An 18269-nucleotide genomic window follows, 5' to 3' on the forward strand; every position below is an offset into this window, starting at 1 on the left:
ATTAAGTTATATAATGATAGTTTAATTTTTTTGGGTAATGTTACAATTAGGTACTTTTAAAAAAATACTTGGTGGTAAATACTTAGAAATGTCAATGGTATTAGGTTTTTAAAGATGCTGAAAGTAATTAAGGAAATTATTATATTTATTGCCACATTTTATATATATTGATAAAAAATCAAAAATTAGTTTACAAAAAGTATCTACAAGAGGCTTTGACATAAATTACTCACATAATTGATAACTTTTAAATTTTAATATGATGTACGGGTACGGTGGGTCACATTGAACAGTGTACATATCACTTTCAGTACCTTTACAACGAGGGTGGTATACCTTTTTCTATGTGGCTCCCTGTACACAAAATTATTCACTAAAACCGCTCATCATGTGTCTTGCACCAAGATATGAGCTCGTCGTCCGCAAACGCCTAATTAGTCTAAGTAATTATAATGCTGATGTTTTAGATTGTATGTATATCTGTATTTTTTGGAATAAATAATAAAAGCTACTTATCCACAGTGTGCCTACGTAAAATAAAATTGTAGCTACGTGTATGTATACTCCGCTACGATGCATATCTTATCTCGTCTCTCTCTCTTTCTATCTCTGAGTTAAACCAAAACGATAGAAAGAGAGGGACTTTGGGAGGTTACCTGTAAGAAAAACGCCCAAAAAGCATGTTAAAATATTTAATGAGATCTATAAATTTGCCACAAAATGGCTAAAATGTTCTACGCCAGCAAATATGTTCTTTTCATTTATATTTTTAAATACACTTAAATATTATCTTTAACTGGTAAATGCCTATGTCAACAAAATAAATTCTTTGTTTTCAGTATTAGTTAAGATTAAGTACTATTTTTTTACTATAATTAGATTTATAACTTTAACGTGAACGAACAAATACATTTTAATAAAATAAAGCACTTAAAATAAAAACTTTCTAGTTTTATTACAAAAACGATCTTAATATTACAGACAATCTTTCCCTACCCTATGAGACGTGATTTATGTATGTAGGTGTATGTACCTACATAATGCACCGCACCAAACTCTTGTAGATGTCGTTTGGCAAAAAAAAATTTTTGAAAGTGTATCTTACTTACGAGTACACACGTATATTCTAAATACAAAGCTTTGCGCTCGGATTGGCTCCCTTGAAATTTCAGAAAAAGTTGCCTATGTTAGGTTTTTTATGTATTTGCGACAAATATCATTAAAATCGGTCCTAGTTTTTAAGTTTATTGATACGAATCTTTTCGCTATATTATATTAAATTAGTATGGAAGTCTACGGATAATAACTAGGAATGGATAAGTCTTGACCTTCATATTAATAATAAAAAAGTTGCACTAACGATTTTTACGTGTGCACGAAAAATAATTTATTCATAAAAAAAGATTAATTCGAAATTTAACCAGAGCTGCCATCTCGTGTTAAATGCATTAATTAAACGCCATCTCGCGTGGAATAGCTAAACTGAGAAAGATTATGTTTCAACTTTATCACATAGATGGCGTTGTTTGCATCAAATACAAGTTAATTAACTAGTTCAATCCTATATTTTTTGTTAACTTATTAAAATCGTACAAAGAGAAAAATACCTATACTTGGGTACTACGCCTGGGTAACCGAGGGGTAGGCGGAGACTACATCTTTTCACTAGCCACGATCCCAACATACTTGTTTCTCTTTTTACATGCTTGTCGGTTAAGGGTACTGTTTAGAGGGTATACTGTGCATTATGTAGGTAGGTACAAATACACGTATCTTGCACTGTTAAATATCCTGAGGGGCTAAAAAACCATAATTGAACTAGCTATGGTATAAAACTTCCAATTGATTACCATCTACTATTTCCATGAAATCGTAAACGCTTTAATATATGTACTTATGTATATGCGTATTATAAAATTTTATGAGACTCGACCAATCTAATCAAACTTTCCTTAAAAGGAGAGTAGAATATTTATAATCGAACAATTAACGATAATGATAAACAGATTATTATATTATATATCTGATAAGGGACAACACTCGTTCACTTGGCACCGGGTCCTTGGAGGAAATTCAACGCCACGTCACTATTATTAATACAAGTATTTAAAAAAAAATAACATAAATACCGCGAGTGATATAAAATTTTACAAATAAATCTGTTTTTATTACCTGCTAGTTATGTTATAAAAACAGATTTATTTTTAATTTTTTCAGAGTGATTGTGCAAAGGAACTGAATAATGACGGACCAAATTACAGTGAATGTGGTGGAGAATTCCGTTGATAATGCGCCCGCGCCGATTCAGGTCGTGGAGAACAGCGGAGGATCTTTGGCCCCGCCTCGAGAGTAAGTGCAAAATTTTATAAGAAAAAAGAAACAAATAAATATTTTAAAAAGTACGACTTACTCTTAAAATTATGTAACAGAATATATCTATATGAAAAGACTTAACCGTGTAGTTTCCGGCACCAATAATAAAAAAAGAATAAGACCACTCTTTCCCATGGATGTCGTAAAAGGCGACTAAGGGATAGGCTTTTAAACTTGGGATTGTTCTTCTAAGCGATGGACTAGCAACCTGTCACTATTTAAATCTTAATTCCTTTATCAAGCCAAACAGCCGAGCGTGGTCTATTAGTCTTTTCCAGACTGTTGTCTCTGTCTACCCCGCAAGCTGTGCTGTGTGTGAGCCTGCCTGACAACAACCAACATTTATACCTAATATTGTTGGCCGTGATCTTATGTGTCCTTAGTCATTATTACAATTAAACCTTCTTTCTGCCGGCAAAATCACGGTTATAGTTTTTAAATACTCTGATAATTTTGACTATACCCCAGTCCTTATTTATACCTATGAATATCTGTAGCACAAAGTAAAATTAATCATTGGAATTCATAACGATAGTAATAATTAAATCCATATCTGATAAAGTACCTTTTATCTCGAGACTTTGATGTTACTTACGTAAAGAGTATCGATAGGCAATTACAATTGTAGGTAATATTTGTAACATAAAATATAATCTTTCTCTAATAAATATCAAATTGATATTTAAACACCTGCAATTAAATATTTCTTAGAATTAGCTTATCGTAATTTTTGGTAATTAACCGTGACAGAGAATTTTCTACACTGTAAGGGTATCGTCTTGAAGAAACCTGCACATTGAGACAATTGAATGTGTAACTATGATTGTCACTATGGGTATATCAATAAAGGTTAGGATCGGGAGATATAATCCGGGGGATTCTTCCAATCATGCGCTTCCGGGACTGGCCCCGAAACCCGGTTTTAATGATCCCGAAAATTGAAATGTGCCGGGATCCCAGAGTCATTCCTGGGTTTTATTCCCTAGTTAGGTTCTACTGCAAATGTTGCGGAGGTCAGATGACTAAAAACTTTCTTGAAGGCAAAGCTCCTGACAAAAATATGATGAAACAATATTTAAATTTCGTAGGGTGTACAATGTGATTTTTTTAGATGAAGTTAATGTAACTCAACATAATATTTTATTCATGTAACTATGCTCTGTGGATCCCGACAAAACGAAAAACTTAAAATGTTGGATATCTAGAAAGTTAAATCAATGACAATTAAAGAGATCATTCTAAAATAAGCATATACTCTCAATATTCATTATATTCTTCATATCTAATAGATTTTGAAACCTTGAGTTGATTGTCGGATTGATATGAAAAATTAATCTGGTTGAAATATTTAACTGTTATGATATTTTAATTTATATCAACAGAGTTTAATCTAAGATAAATTCAAAGACAAATCAAAATGTACTCCCTATGAGTCATGTATTTATTTATTTATGGTTAATACTTAACTAAGTTTATTTCTATATATTAATATTTTAAAGATAACTACATATTATATAATGATGACATATTTAATTAATGAAAAAATTAAATATTTTTAAAATAATAGTCATCGGGCAGAACGACTATTGCTATAATCTCAAAAATTACTAGTCCGATTTGAATAAAATTTGACTTGAATTTGAAAATAGACGATGGTTTCAGATATACGGCTAGTTTTTTGGAAATTCCCACACGAACGAAACCCTAGGCAAAAGTAGTAACATGCAACTAGCATGTGCAAAACAATAATAATATGATCGTCCATTCCATTGACCGATTGCATCGAATTGATATTAATTGAACCAATAGAAAAGCCATAAAATAAGTATTATTATTAGTATTGATACGTTAAATGTCGATGGAGACATTCCACAAAGTAGGTATGAATATTTTTTTTTAAAGCTGAAAAAACCATAGAGAAAACATGAGAAGTGGCCGAGTAGCACGCGGTATTCACGCGGGGTTAGCGACAGACAACAATGTCAAATAAATATCCTCAAGTGTCTGGAGAGGAGTCCGGGGTAGGCATTTGACCATAGATCCTAGATTGTGTGAGTCAGATTTTCACACGAAGCGATTCCCATTTGACCTCCGCAACCTTTGTAGGTAAACCTAACCCGTTTTGGATCCATTGTTTAATAAACATCATTGACACAAATATTGCCACATAAAAAATATTGATCTAACTGTATTCCTATTGACCTGATCGCCCACGCAAAGACTTCCAACAAAAAATACTTACAAAAAATTTATGAGATAATAAGTTGGTAATCAGCAGCTCAGCTGATACGTTTCGAATATATTTATTATTAAAAACTTTACTATACTAAATGAAATTTGGCACAGATAATATATTAAGAATTTTTTTTATTAATCAAGATACCTGTGGGCCAATTTCCATTAAAGGGCTAACCTTTAATGAAGTAGCAACTTAAAGGTTACACCCTTCGTTAATTAGATTTTTTTTAAAACACAAGTTTAAAAAAATCACTCATTTTCCTAATTATTTATTAATTAAAATTAAAAAGTGCAGAAAAAAAAGTTTCGTTAGCACACAAAAGGCGGCAATTTTAAACAGAGAATGGAATAAGTTCCCCTTAAATATCAGGACTGGATAAAAAAAAGTCTCTCAAAGAAGACTTAGTTACAACGGTAATCTTTTGTGACATCTACAATATGACGTGTGGTCTTTTAAAAAACGTTTCTAAAACACAAGTTGAACCAGCAACAAACTACCTTTGACTTTTTACGAGTAATAGTGACAACAGAGTAAGTAGTTCGCAAATGCAAACACTTCAGCGAAGTGGGGGTCATTGTCCTGACAGTCTGAGCAATCACTCTTGACAGGGCATCTGGATTTGGTAAAATGCTCCTTCGATGCACTAATGCGTCTACGCTGGTCCGTTCAAAAAAGTTAATAAGGCATATTTTATGTCTTCTCTCTTTGTCTGTCTCTAAGGTTATTCGAAAAGATTGTAAGAGAGGGAAGATACACTTAGGTCTGTTCGTGAATGTGTCGTGTGGTTTCCGGCGATTTAGAATAGGACCACTCTATTTTTTTACCTTAGATGTCGTTAAAGGCGACAAAGGGAATTTGCGCACATTATTTAATGCAAGCTTCCAAGCTTCTTCTCTGTCAACCCGAGTGCTTCTATGTACTGTACCTACTAAAATATAAATTGAAGTTTTTAAAACTGTAACTACCACTAATTTCCAAAGTACATACTTCAAAAAATATTTTTTTTTTGTCGTATAGCGTTAATAACACGTAATCATACGTTTTAAAGATAATTAAGGAGGAACACAATCTGATCATATCAGAGCAGTAAGCGTGGCTTACATAGGTTACCATAGAATTGTGTCTAATTAAATACAGAAGACATGTTGAGTAAATTTGCTTTCGTGCCTCGGAGTGATTTTATATTATACATACATATAGTCACGTCTATATCCCTTGCGGGGTAGACAGAGCCAACAGTCTTCAAAAGACTGATAGGCCACTTTCAGCTTTTTGGCTTAATGATAGAATTGAGATTCAAATTGTGACAGGTTGCTAGCCCGTCGCCTAAAAGAAGAATCCCAAATGTATAAGCTTATCCATTAGTCGCCTTTTACGACATGTGAAAAAGAAGGAGTAGTCCTATTCTTTTTTTTTATTGGTGCCGGGAACCACACGGCATAAATTATATTATACTGACGATAAAATGAAATAACTCAAGTTTCCTAATAATTTTTTAATAGAAACTAAAAAGTGAAGAAGAAAAAAAAACGTTTCGTTAGCAGACAAAAGGCGGTAATGTTAAACAGATAATGGAATAAGTAGGTACCTACCCTCAAATATCAGGACTGGTTACAAAAAAGACTCTTTTAAAGTTGCACGTTGTAATCTTTTGTGTGATCTACAATATGACGTGGCCTTACTGTGGTGGTCTTTCAAATAAACATTCTTAAATAAAAATCACGCTTGTTTCTCGGTGAAATAGGCAGAGACTATCTACGTCACCCCACTTTTTACCTAAAGCTTGCTACGACCATGAAAACAGCAATATAAAAATTGCAATATCCTTCTACATTGTTATACTCCTATGTAGGTAAGGTTACCGTGTGTATGACATAAAGGTAATAGTTACTTATCAATCATGATAATTTTCTTTCGTGATAGTCTTCTGTGTAATTAGAAGTTTTTAATTGATGTCATTGACTCTTATGGACGTAAGAAAAAAGTATCAGCTTTACTTTTATTTGTAAAAAACAGTGATATCTATTGATGGCAGAACTTGCAGTGTCTTATTATCATTAAAGTTTATGATAAATAATTCTTTATGTAGATTGAACGCATATAAACTTATAATCTTGGGATTCTTCTTTAAGGCGATGGACTAGCAACCTGTCACTATTTGAATCTCAATTCTATCATAAAGCTTATCAGCTGAACGTGGCCTATCTATCTTTTAAGATTACTACTCTTCGCCGCAAGGGATAAAGACGTGATAATATGAATGAAAGAACATATATAAATCTACGACACCTATTCTCTTTATTTGACTTTCACTGTTACTGATTGTGGTCTAAAGTTTATTGGTCAGTTTTGCTCCATAGAATGCCATATTAAAATCGCACACGGCCCAGCAGTCAGCGCCTGTCGCCTAAACTTAATACAAACAAACATCCTTACATTCTTTTGCTATGTATCACATCACGACGCAACAATGACTGAGAGTCTTGTAATGCTGGGTGCAGACGTTTATCGTCATACGTCGCTTAGAATATCTGAGTAACACATAACTAAAGGGCACTGTTAAGAATTCATAGAGAGTCAAGAAAGGGTACGCTGTTAGAGAGCAAACGTGGGAGTAGCGAACTCCGAACGTGATTCGGCGGAGATAACCGGAAGGTTGTTAAAACCATGGCTGGTGGATGGATGGAGTGGTAGTGGAGGGTGTTATGACATGTCTATGCTATACGACACAACAATAAAAAAATTAAAATAACGCGACGCTATCAGTCAAAAAAACCTAAATCGCGCTAACAAAGATTTCATGGATTGGAGCATTATACAACCTCCGACACAACATCGTCTGTCGCGCGGTTCCCCAGACATAACACCTAGCCTGGCGGAAGATCCCTTTGGTGGCGGTCGAGCTGAATCATCGCTCCCGCTACAGAGGAAAAAGTTGAAAGCACCCGATCGCGTGGCATCCCCGATGAGATGGACAGACCAAAAAAAGGCGGCAAAATATTATCCCGTTCATTAGTGCAGCCGGTACTGCAGTTCGACAGGAGTCGACCAAGACCACTATGTCAAGAGTGAAACGACTTTGGAAGAAGAAAATTAACTACAATACTTGTTTTAAATATCTACTTATTTTTATGCCAAGATTTTTACATAAATCAACTAAATTTAGTTAGCCCCCAAAGCGATTTCGACATATTTAATAGTTTGCAAAATCTTATTTTGTAACGTTCTTTGCTAAATAAAAGTCATAAAAGTTATGTGAATGGATTATTGTGAGAAAATGTTGAAATTTTATTTTTATTTATATCGTTCGAGACATAGCTAGCACATGCGTAATAAAAATCACACGTAACTAATTTTTATATTCCGTGATCGATATCTTAGGATCTATTTCACGTTATTCAACGGCGCAGTGCTGCCCTCATTTGAAATAAATCATTATATTTAAAACAAACACAACAACTATAAATGTTCTACATTAGATTACTAGTAGTATGTTCTACATTAGTTAATGAAATTTTGTATAAATATAGATTAATATCCTAAAACAATAATAGGTTTATTTTTATGAAAAAATCCACCACAACGGGAATAGCGGAAGTTTTCGACTGACGTGAGCGGAAATGCGGGCAATGCTTTTCTTTGATAATTACAAATAATTTTAATTCAATCAAGAAATAACCTATAAATAAGCTATTGGGCCCACTCCATGCGAGTTAGTCTAGTAGTTAACCTTTATTAATAATTTTCTTTGCAAAAAAATGTCTGGACTGTGTAATGGCTAGACCAATGCATTTTACGCATGACCTTCAATAAAGTTAATTCAATCAACCCAATTCAAATGAATAAGTTGAACTTGATTTATTCAAGTCTGGCAGGATAAGATACCAACGGTAACCAAAACAATGGCTCAGTGTGTATTTAATTGGCAAGCGTATGGTTAAATGATGACACAAGACTCAATACCGACTCTCACTTGACCGAAGCCAGTACACCGCCAACGCTTGACTAGGCTCCATGTCGCTCGCTTCGACGTAAGCCGTTAACGAAACAAAAAACTTTAAATATCGAACGCGTGTTTGAAATTTCAAATTTAAAAACTAAAACCATAGTGCCTTTAATTTTTATTAATAGGGCTTGAACGCGGTCAGATGTGAATCTAGTAGATAACAAGGTGATAAAAATCGATAAAATTTTCGGTTCAAAAAAGTTAAGTTCAGTGCAAGTTTCTCGTGCAGTGATGCAGGTGGAATTGTCGAATGTGGTGTTTTAATCGAGTTGTTAGTGAGGTGAGTATTTTTTGCGATGCGGTCGTTGACTGCAATTTTGGGGATTGGTGCCGGTTCTAGAATATCGATTTGAGATAACGACTTATTGCATCAATAGACTAGGTTATACTATACCTACACGTAGATTAATCTTCGTTTTTTTAGATCGCACTGCATTGCGGGTTGTTTAACGTTTATTTATTTAGTTACGAAGCTTTAACTTGAAAGTTCCTTCTGTAATAGTGTTCCTCCTAAAGGTGCAGTCTATCTCTTAGCAAAATTTAATCAATTTTGTTTTTTTTTTGTTATGGTCTGAATTTTGGTTAAGTTTGACGAAACTCTGCCGTTTCCTTGTATGAAAAAAATTGGTTGACTTAAGTAGTAAAATTTGAAGAGTTAACAAAAAAAAACAAATATAGGCACAAACTCACCATCCCCTATACATATTGTTTTTTAATAATATTTCTTCTACAGCTAGCATTGACAAGGGACGTAGAATTTCACTTTTTAATTAATGTCTATTCGTTGACCGCGGCTTCACCCACGTAAATTTTGATAAAATTTTTTATGCATTCAATTCTTTTTTTCTCTTAAAATTTTTATCATCCAGACTATCAAAAACACAATGCAATATGGATATCATTACCATTAGTCTGATAAAATCACTAGATTTTAATTCTGTGCCTATTCCCTTAGTCGTCTTTTACGACATTCACAGGAAAGAGATAGAGTGGTTCTTTTCTAAAGTGCTAGGCACCACACGATACGTAGGTATTAAGAAAGAGAAATCCAGTGAATGTAATTATTGCTTGTCAAATCCATTTAATGGTATCTTTAAATATATATAACAGATATTGAGCTATCTAGCTCAAAGTACTACGTACTACAAACACATTGCACATTAAGATCAATAAAACATCAACTTTTTTATTGATGCTCATAAATAATGCTCTTTACTAAGATGTTCTTTAACTTTATTGATTTGAACTGTGAAGCGATAGTATACGAACCAATGATACTCGTATATAAGTTAATTTATTGTTCGCCGTGCTTTGTGCCGTGTGGTTCCCGGCATCAATAGACAAAAGAATAGGATCACTCCATCTCTTTCCCGTGAATGTTGGAAAAGGCAACTATGGGATAGGCTTATAAACTTGGGATTCCTCTTATAGGCGATGGTCTAGCAACCTGTCACTTTTTGAATTTCAATTCCATAATTAAGCCTAACAGTTGAACTTGGCCCGTCAGTCTTCCAAGACTGCTGGCTCTGACTACCCCGTTGGGGATATAGCCTATAGATATATTATATGGATTATTGTTTGTTTGTTTGAGCAAATGTTAAGACTTTACACATACATAATACATAAAATCATGTATTTATTCCTCATAGGGAAGAGAGCTCAACAGTCATGAAAAGCTTATAGGCCACGTTCAGCTATATAGCTTAATTATGGAATTGAGATTCAAATAGTGACAGGTTGCTAGCCCATCGCCTAAAACATGAATCCCATAAAGGAATAGGCTTTTTTTTCTTAACATTACTTTACCTCAGTTTTTGTTCAGATGTCTAGTACTGACCATAGCTCATAGGAAGTACTAGACTCAAGTAACACGCGACAATGCATTGTATTGAAATGCCGTTTACCTTGTTCATTGCAAAGTTAAGGTCTGACCAGTGGCGTAGCGTGAGTGTCGGCTGCCCGGGGCGGAAGACAATTTTGCCGCCCTCTTATTTAGGTATTTTAATTTGATGTACAGTATACATTACATACATTCATTATAGAGAACTTGTCGACGATAACAGTCATCATTATTTTGCATTATACAGGTTAGATTTTAAATAAATAAGCTTGTCTAAGTTTTACAATCACATCACATTTATTAATACAAAAATTCTTTTACTTTAACCAATTTGATACATGGATATAACTTAGTTACCTATCACTTAAGCTTATTTTATTTAATCTTGTCTATCGTCCAGGTGTACCTACGATATATGATGTGAGGTGTACGACGATAGACAAGATTAAATAAAATCAATTTTTAATTATAACTAGAACGATACTATAATTTTATATTAACGAGTTTTTGTTAGAATTAAAAATAAAACTTCCGTCTTCAATAAAAAAAATATATGTCTACTTTTTTTAAGAGCAAACTTTATTATTTGTTGTAAAATTTTGCCGCCCCCTAAAAGTGCCGCCCGGGGCTGGCCGCCCCCGCCGCCCCCACTACGCTACGCCACTGGGTCTGACCACACCGTGACCTAAGTCCTTGGTAGCTCGTTATGCGTGAATCTTTTTGCGCACGTCTCGGAAAGGCCGCATGCGCATTCACCTTTACAGAAAAAAAGTTAAATAACATGAAGATAATCATACTTAGTAAGTCTTTCGCAGAAAAACAAAAAACATCGATTCCTAAGTCAATATGAAAAGGAATGAAAGAAGATGCTTATTCAAGGTTTTTTTTTAATACAAAAAAATTTTAAAAAAGAAACTGTTAATGTCTATGCAGTCTCTTTTTAAAAATGATAAAAAAAAATGTTTATGGACACTTCCTCCTGGCCTTCGTTCGATCCACCTTTAGACCATGGATCCTGGATTGGGTGAGTCAGGTTTTTACGCGAAGCGACTCCCATCTGATTTCCACAACCGTTGCAGGGGAACCTAACCCGTGTTGCTGAATGTGTTTTTGTTTATACGTCTTAATTTAAGGCTCATGAGAAAACCACTGAACCGACTTCTATGAAAGTTTGCATACGTATAGTGTGGAGAGAGAAGAATAAAGGACACTTATCACGCGGGTGAAATCTACTACCCAAGTATTTAAAATATGACAAACTTCAAACAATGCATAAATATCATGTTATTTAGATAAGTTGGAATTAAAATCAGTGTGATCACAGGCTTATGCGGAAAACGACACCATTTCTGGAAACGAAACGGGATAATATTTCAAAGTAGGTAACCTCTCTTTAATTGTGATGTCAGTAAATTCATTTACTTAGTCATTTATATGCGAACTATGTATCATTCGATATTTTTAACTATACTGTCAGTGTTGCTTATTTGTATTCGTCTAACTTCTTTTCATTCATTCATATAATCACGTCTATAACCCTTGCGAGGTAGACAGAGCCAGCAGCCTTGAAAAGACTAACAGGCCACGTACAGCTAAAGCCATAAGGCTTAATGATGAAATTGAGATTCAAATAGTGACAGATTGCTATCCCTGCCTAGAAGAAGAATCCCTAATTTATTAGCCTCTCCCTTAGTCTAATGGTCCTATTCTGAAGTGCAGGGAACCACACGACAACCTTTCCTACTAAATCCTACTAATATTATAAATGCGAAAGTTTGTGAGTATCTCAGTCAGGATGTCAGTATTACATACATACATACATATGGTCACGTCTATATCCCTTGCGGGGTAGACAGAGCCAACAGTCTTGAAAAGACTGAATGGCCACGTTTAGCTATTTGGCTTAATGATAGAATTAAGATTCAAATAGTGACAGGTTGCTAGCCCATCAGTATGTCAGTATTTATGTTAGTTATTCTTTCACGCAAAAACTAATGAACCGATTACGATTAAATTTGGTATGTAGGTAGCTGAAGACCCAGAATAACACATATGCTACACATTTTTATCCCGATGTTCCCGCGGGATTGATTGTTACGTAATGATAGTGTTTCCAAGCGGACGAAGTCGCGGGCGGCCTCTAGTAAAATTATAAATGCGAAAGTTTGTAAGGTTGTGTGTGTGTTTATTACACCTTAAAACAAAATCTACAGAACGGATTTTGCATCAAACTATGAAACAAGAAGAAAAGAAATGCTTAGACATTGGGTTGGAATAACAAAATGAGAAAAAAGTTTAGAGATTTAAATTAAAAGGTGTACGAAGTCGCGGTCAACAGCTTGTATATGTAAATTTATTTTAATGTCCACGTTAAAATGTGCATTTAGTTAATAAGGCATTGACGTAAGTGTCACATTTATAATTCTACATCCTCTTCATAGTAAACATATGAATCACAAATAATAGCATATTGGACAGAGATAAGATTAATCCGTATCCAGTAATTCCGTAATCATAAATATCAATAGCCGTGCGGTTCCCGGCACCAATAAAAAAAATATAGGACTGCTCCATCATTTTCCCACGCATGTCGTAAAAAGCGACTAGGCTTATAAACTTGGGATTCTTCTTTTAGACGATGGGCTAGCAATCTGTCACTTTTTAAATCTCAGTTTTATTTTATCATTATGCCAAACAGCTGATCGTGGCCTATCAGTTTCTTAAAGACTGTGGGCTCTGTCTACCCCGCAAGGGATATAGACGTGATCATTTGTACGTATGTCACAATAGCCTACTACATAATAGGTTTATAACTTAGACTTAAAGTAACTCAAGATAAACTGTAAAATAATTTACTTAGTCCGCCAGTTTACGCGGACAATGTTTCGGGCATTATATTATAGTAAAAATGGAAGATATTTTTATGATTTTATTTTGATTTGTTACCAAAAAAACTCAGTGAATAAAATTTTGTTTTAAATTTCTACAAAATTATTTCTGCAAAATTCCTGCATGAGCGAAGTCTTTAGCAAAAGTCTAGTTTCTAAAAAGATCGCTAAAACGTCCTTGATAACAGATGCCCCAAAAGTTATTATAAATGGTGCAATGAGTCAGTCAGTTAGTCAGTTGAGCAAATAGAGCATAATGCCTCTTTTATTACAATACAATTACGCGAAGACACCGCCAAATATTTGTATAATATTGTCATTATGTGACAATCAGTTGTATGTAGCGTAATTTCTACACAAAAATAAAGAAAATTAATTTTCATCCTTGTTCTAATTTACACAACATTGTCGGATCAGAGCTCGGGGTTCGCATTCCATATTTTTATTTTATTTCATGCTGTGACAATTTGTTATCCCATCGCAATTGAAGAATCCAAAGTATATAAGCCTATCCCTTAGTCGCCAATTACAACATCCATGAGAAAGTGATGGAGTGGATTCATTTTTCTATTTATGCCGGGAATCATACGGCGCTATTTGAATATAAATTCAATCAAAGCTGAACGTAGGCCTCGTTTTCAGTTCAGCCCACGTTAAGTCTTTTCAAGATTGTTAGCTCTGTCTAGCTCGCAAGGGATATAGACGTGATTATGTGTATGTGTGTGTCACTTCAAAAATTTGCAGGATTTCTCACGATAATAACTTTTAATATGTCTTTATAATATAGCTGTTTGTTATTCCTAATGAATAAATAAATAAAAAATAAAGATATTTTTCTTTACAGAAAGTATGAAATAATAACACTATGAAATAAATAAGTTACTCAGAAAAAGAGTATCATTTTTTACTTTTGGCCGCAGTGCGAATTTGTATTGGGCAAGTTCTGTGTTGGTTGATAAAGGTCATCGCACAATCAACTAGGAGTAATGACCGCTTATCACTAGAGACTGGCTATCGACTGTTTATTACATAAGACTTTTCAAAGAACTCTTAGCGTTCCGTAAATAGCAAACACTTTTTAGACATAGCTTCAAGACTGAAGTCGTTGAGTACGTATGGAAAATTTCGTATTCTTAGGTACAAAGAAGCTTAGAGTTTTGTCATGTCCGTCTGTATGTCCTTAATTCACTGATATGATTATACATATTATGTATACACACATTATATGTTATACGGGTAGACAGCCAACAGTCTTGAAAAGACTGTTATACCCCGTGTACGAGAATTTCCTGAAATTCGCACACAGCAACGGAAAATCGGACTTATATAACACGAGTAAAGAGATCCAGTCTAAAGTTAGTATACCATTATGTCATGACCTTATTTGTAATGACGGTTGTGTATTGCGCATGAGCAGGTGCCACAAAACTACCATAAGGGGATTTTAATTAATAGGAAGTTTAATACAATTTTTATAAGTACACTTTTTTATATGCGCCCGCGACTTCGTCGGCGTGGAATAGTTATTTTGGGCATCATTGAAGACCTCAAAGATGAATAATTTTCCCCGTTTTTTTTCCCATACATATTCCATTATTTCTTTGCTTCTTATAGTTGCAGCGCGATGTTATAAAGCCTTCCTCGATAAATGGTCTAGTCGACGCGAAAATAATTTTTCAAATCGAACCCTTCCTGAGATTAGCGCGTTCAAACAAACAAACAAACTCTTCAGCTTTATAATCGTATAGATAATGACCGTTATTGCATGTAATGTTTTTTAAGAAATTGCGTATCAATTCGCAAATTTAAATATCAATAAAGATCATTTCGTGCCTTTTTTGGCGTTTGGTGGTGATTTTACGATTAACGCGATCGAATTCGCTGGTGTCCTTTAGTTGTGCATATAAATACTAAAATTTAATGTAACACAAACGAAATTAATCTATCTTAAAGTCTGTTTGACTTTAAGATAGATTAATTTCGTTTCTGAACGTGGCCTATCAGTCTTTAAAGACTGTTGGCTCTGTCTACACCGCAAGGGATATAGACGTGATTATATGTACTCGTATGTATGTACAAACGAAATTTATGTCGACATAAAGTATAGGGCAGTAAACACACGTCGAAGAACATTTGCCGTAGGGTGCCGCACCTAGCCGCGCCCCGACCCATTTCCTAGCTCCCACAATGACAATACGGTTTTACCCGATTGCCTAAAAAATGGGTTATGAGTTCTCAATCAAAAAAAACAAATGTAATCCTTATTTTGAGTTTATACCCATCATTAATATTTGCGCGCAGCATGCAGGTTGATTTACATATATGTAAAAATATGTGAATCATGCAAATAAATTATTCTATTCTATTCGTATATCTCCTTACATCTAGCTGTAGTGTACAGGGCATGATGAGAAAAGAACTTTCTCTGATTGGCCTGCCTGGGTCTTGGATGTTTATCTATATAAGTATTTATTATAAAATATTGTATCGCTGAGTTAGTATCTCGTAACACAAGTCTCGAACTTACTTCGAAGCTAATTCAATCACTGTAATTTGTCCCGTATATATTTATATATTTAGTTCTGGTTAAATTCTGACCTCTCCGGAGAGGAGATCGGGGTCACTTGACCTGGTTTGGGTGAGTCAGGTTTTTACTCCAAGCAACTCCCATCTGACTTCCGCAACCTTGCAGAGAGACCTAAATATGTATTGGATCATGGTTACGCATTCAGTTGGCTGAATGTGCAGATTTCCTCACAATATTTTGTATCGCCGTAAGAGCATCGGTTAGTATTAAAACTAATGTAAAACAACTAAGAAAGCAGACTTTGGTACATGAATTTGAACTCTTACCTTTATGCGCACCGGGTATCTTACCGATTCGGCCATCGACGCTCTTCAATAGCGTATATCTGTAAATATATATCGCATTTTGCATTAGTATGCAGAGATCGTGGCAAGTGGAAAGAGGTAGTCTCTGCCTACCCCTCCGGGAAAGAGGCGTGATTTTATGTATGTATGTAAATAAATATCACATTTCCTAGCCCCCACAATGACAATACGGTTTTTTCAATTGTAAATATGTCTTTTAAACATTTACCGCATCTTTATTCCGTATGGGGTTGTCAGAGCCAAAAGTGGAGAAGATCAGTTAATCAGATCAGTCTTATATTAGATATACCTACGGCATGTACTTACACTAAACAGCAGAAATGGTTTTGGTTTATATCAACGGAGGGTCATGTTTCCTTGTCGTTGACTGTACAATCGGATCTAAATCTTTCTGATACCACTTAGTTGCCATAAATAGTATAAAAAAAACACAGTTCAAACCAAGATTCTTCTGCAAACAATGCTGTTTCTATTTCCGGCAACAAATTCTATTTTTACGACACAAAGATCCCACATTAATCATCAATTTTCTTCCCACTTCCTAACATTCTGCATACCTGACACTACAAATATGTCAAACGGAATGGTAACATGGGAAAGTGAGACTTTTTTCCCAACATTTCCCACTATTATCTCGTGAGAATGGTAACTAATTAAGAGATACCTAGTATGTGGTAACTGATAAGACAAATGCAGTATGAGAAATTGTAAAAAGTGATATAATTATTCTTGTTCGCGTGTAATTTATAACTCTATCTGTTTATTAACACTAGCTTTTGCACGCGACTTCATACGCGTGGTCTTCTTCATATTTTTTACAATAAAAAGTAGCCTACTCGTATGTTCTCAGAGTCAACTCTGTACCAAATTTCATCAAAATCGGTTTAAGGGTTTAGGCGTTAAATCGTAACAGATCAACAGAGTTACTTTCGCATTTATAATAATAATAGTGATTGCATTTAAGATAAATTTAAAAATGGAGAGATGTAGTCTCTGCCCACCAGGGAAAGTAATTTTATGTAAATTTAAAAACAATACAAATATTTATAACAATACAACCCACTGGTAGAGAACAAAAAAATAACATGTGTGTTTTTCTTCGTGAAAAGAATTAAACTTAGCAGTAAGATTGATTGCACCTTCATGATTATAATAAACAACGTTCTTTGTCATATTTGGTTTTAGATAATGTTGCAAAAATATTGTTTATCTTAGTTACCATTAATATCACATACATATGGTCACGTCTATATCCCTTGCGGACAGAGACAGAGCCAACAGTCTTGAAAAGACTGAATGGCCACGTTCAGCTATTTGGCTTTATGATAGAATTTATAATTATTTTTAGAATTAATACCTATCACCTTATAAATGTTTTAGCCCTTACACATTTTATTAAATTTTTGTCCCTAACAGAATCTAATAAAATTATTATAACGATAGAGTAGCCTTAGAATGACATCAGCGTATGACTAACTGCGGTTCAAAGTGGGTGGTATGAAATATGGCCCGGCAGGATCCTAAATATGAAATACAAAGAATTACTTGGAACCTTTTTTTTATGTATTTACTAGCGTCAACTTCCTGGCATTAAGTCCTTTTTGGACCCAGCAGAAGAGGAGCGTCGGTGGTCAAATTGGTAAGGTGCCTGGTTAAAATACGTGATGCGCTTATAAACACAGGTTCGAATCCCACCGCGGCCATGTACCAATGACTATTCTCAAAGTTATGTACATTAGTTTGAATACTAACCGATGCTCTTACTGTGAAGGAAAACATCGTGAGGAACCTTCACATTCAGACCAAAATATACGTGATAACCATGATCAATGCAATATGGTTCAGGTTCACATGCAAAAGTCAGATAGGAGTCACTTTGCGTAAAAACCTTGGCATAACCCTGGCTCCTCTCCAGAATGGTGAGGATGCAACCGGTACTAAAGCCAAGAGGAAGAAACAATCCCTTGAGAATGAGCAAGAGGCAAGAATAAAAAAAAAATCTTCATTTCTCCAACCTTAATCGGCCCAAAA

General features: G+C 34.5%; 1 protein-coding gene across 4 annotated transcripts in view; it reads left to right on the forward strand.

The window, feature by feature from the left end:
- The first annotated feature begins 1947 nt into the window (after positions 1-1947).
- LOC106140260 (unconventional myosin IC) overlaps positions 1948-18269 on the forward strand; it is a 53987-nt gene continuing 37665 nt past the window's right edge. Inside the window, exons 1-2 of one of the 4 annotated variants that reach the window (XM_060947276.1) lie at positions 1948-2102; positions 2218-2349. In XM_060947276.1, the coding sequence (XP_060803259.1) occupies positions 2243-2349 (107 nt within the window). In that variant the 5' untranslated portion in view covers positions 1948-2102; positions 2218-2242. The other 3 variants (XM_060947278.1, XM_060947277.1, XM_060947279.1) reach the window with 3 other exon arrangements.

Source organism: Amyelois transitella, chromosome 13 (assembly GCF_032362555.1).
Source record: "Amyelois transitella isolate CPQ chromosome 13, ilAmyTran1.1, whole genome shotgun sequence".
Classification (NCBI taxonomy): Eukaryota; Metazoa; Arthropoda; class Insecta; order Lepidoptera; family Pyralidae; genus Amyelois; species Amyelois transitella.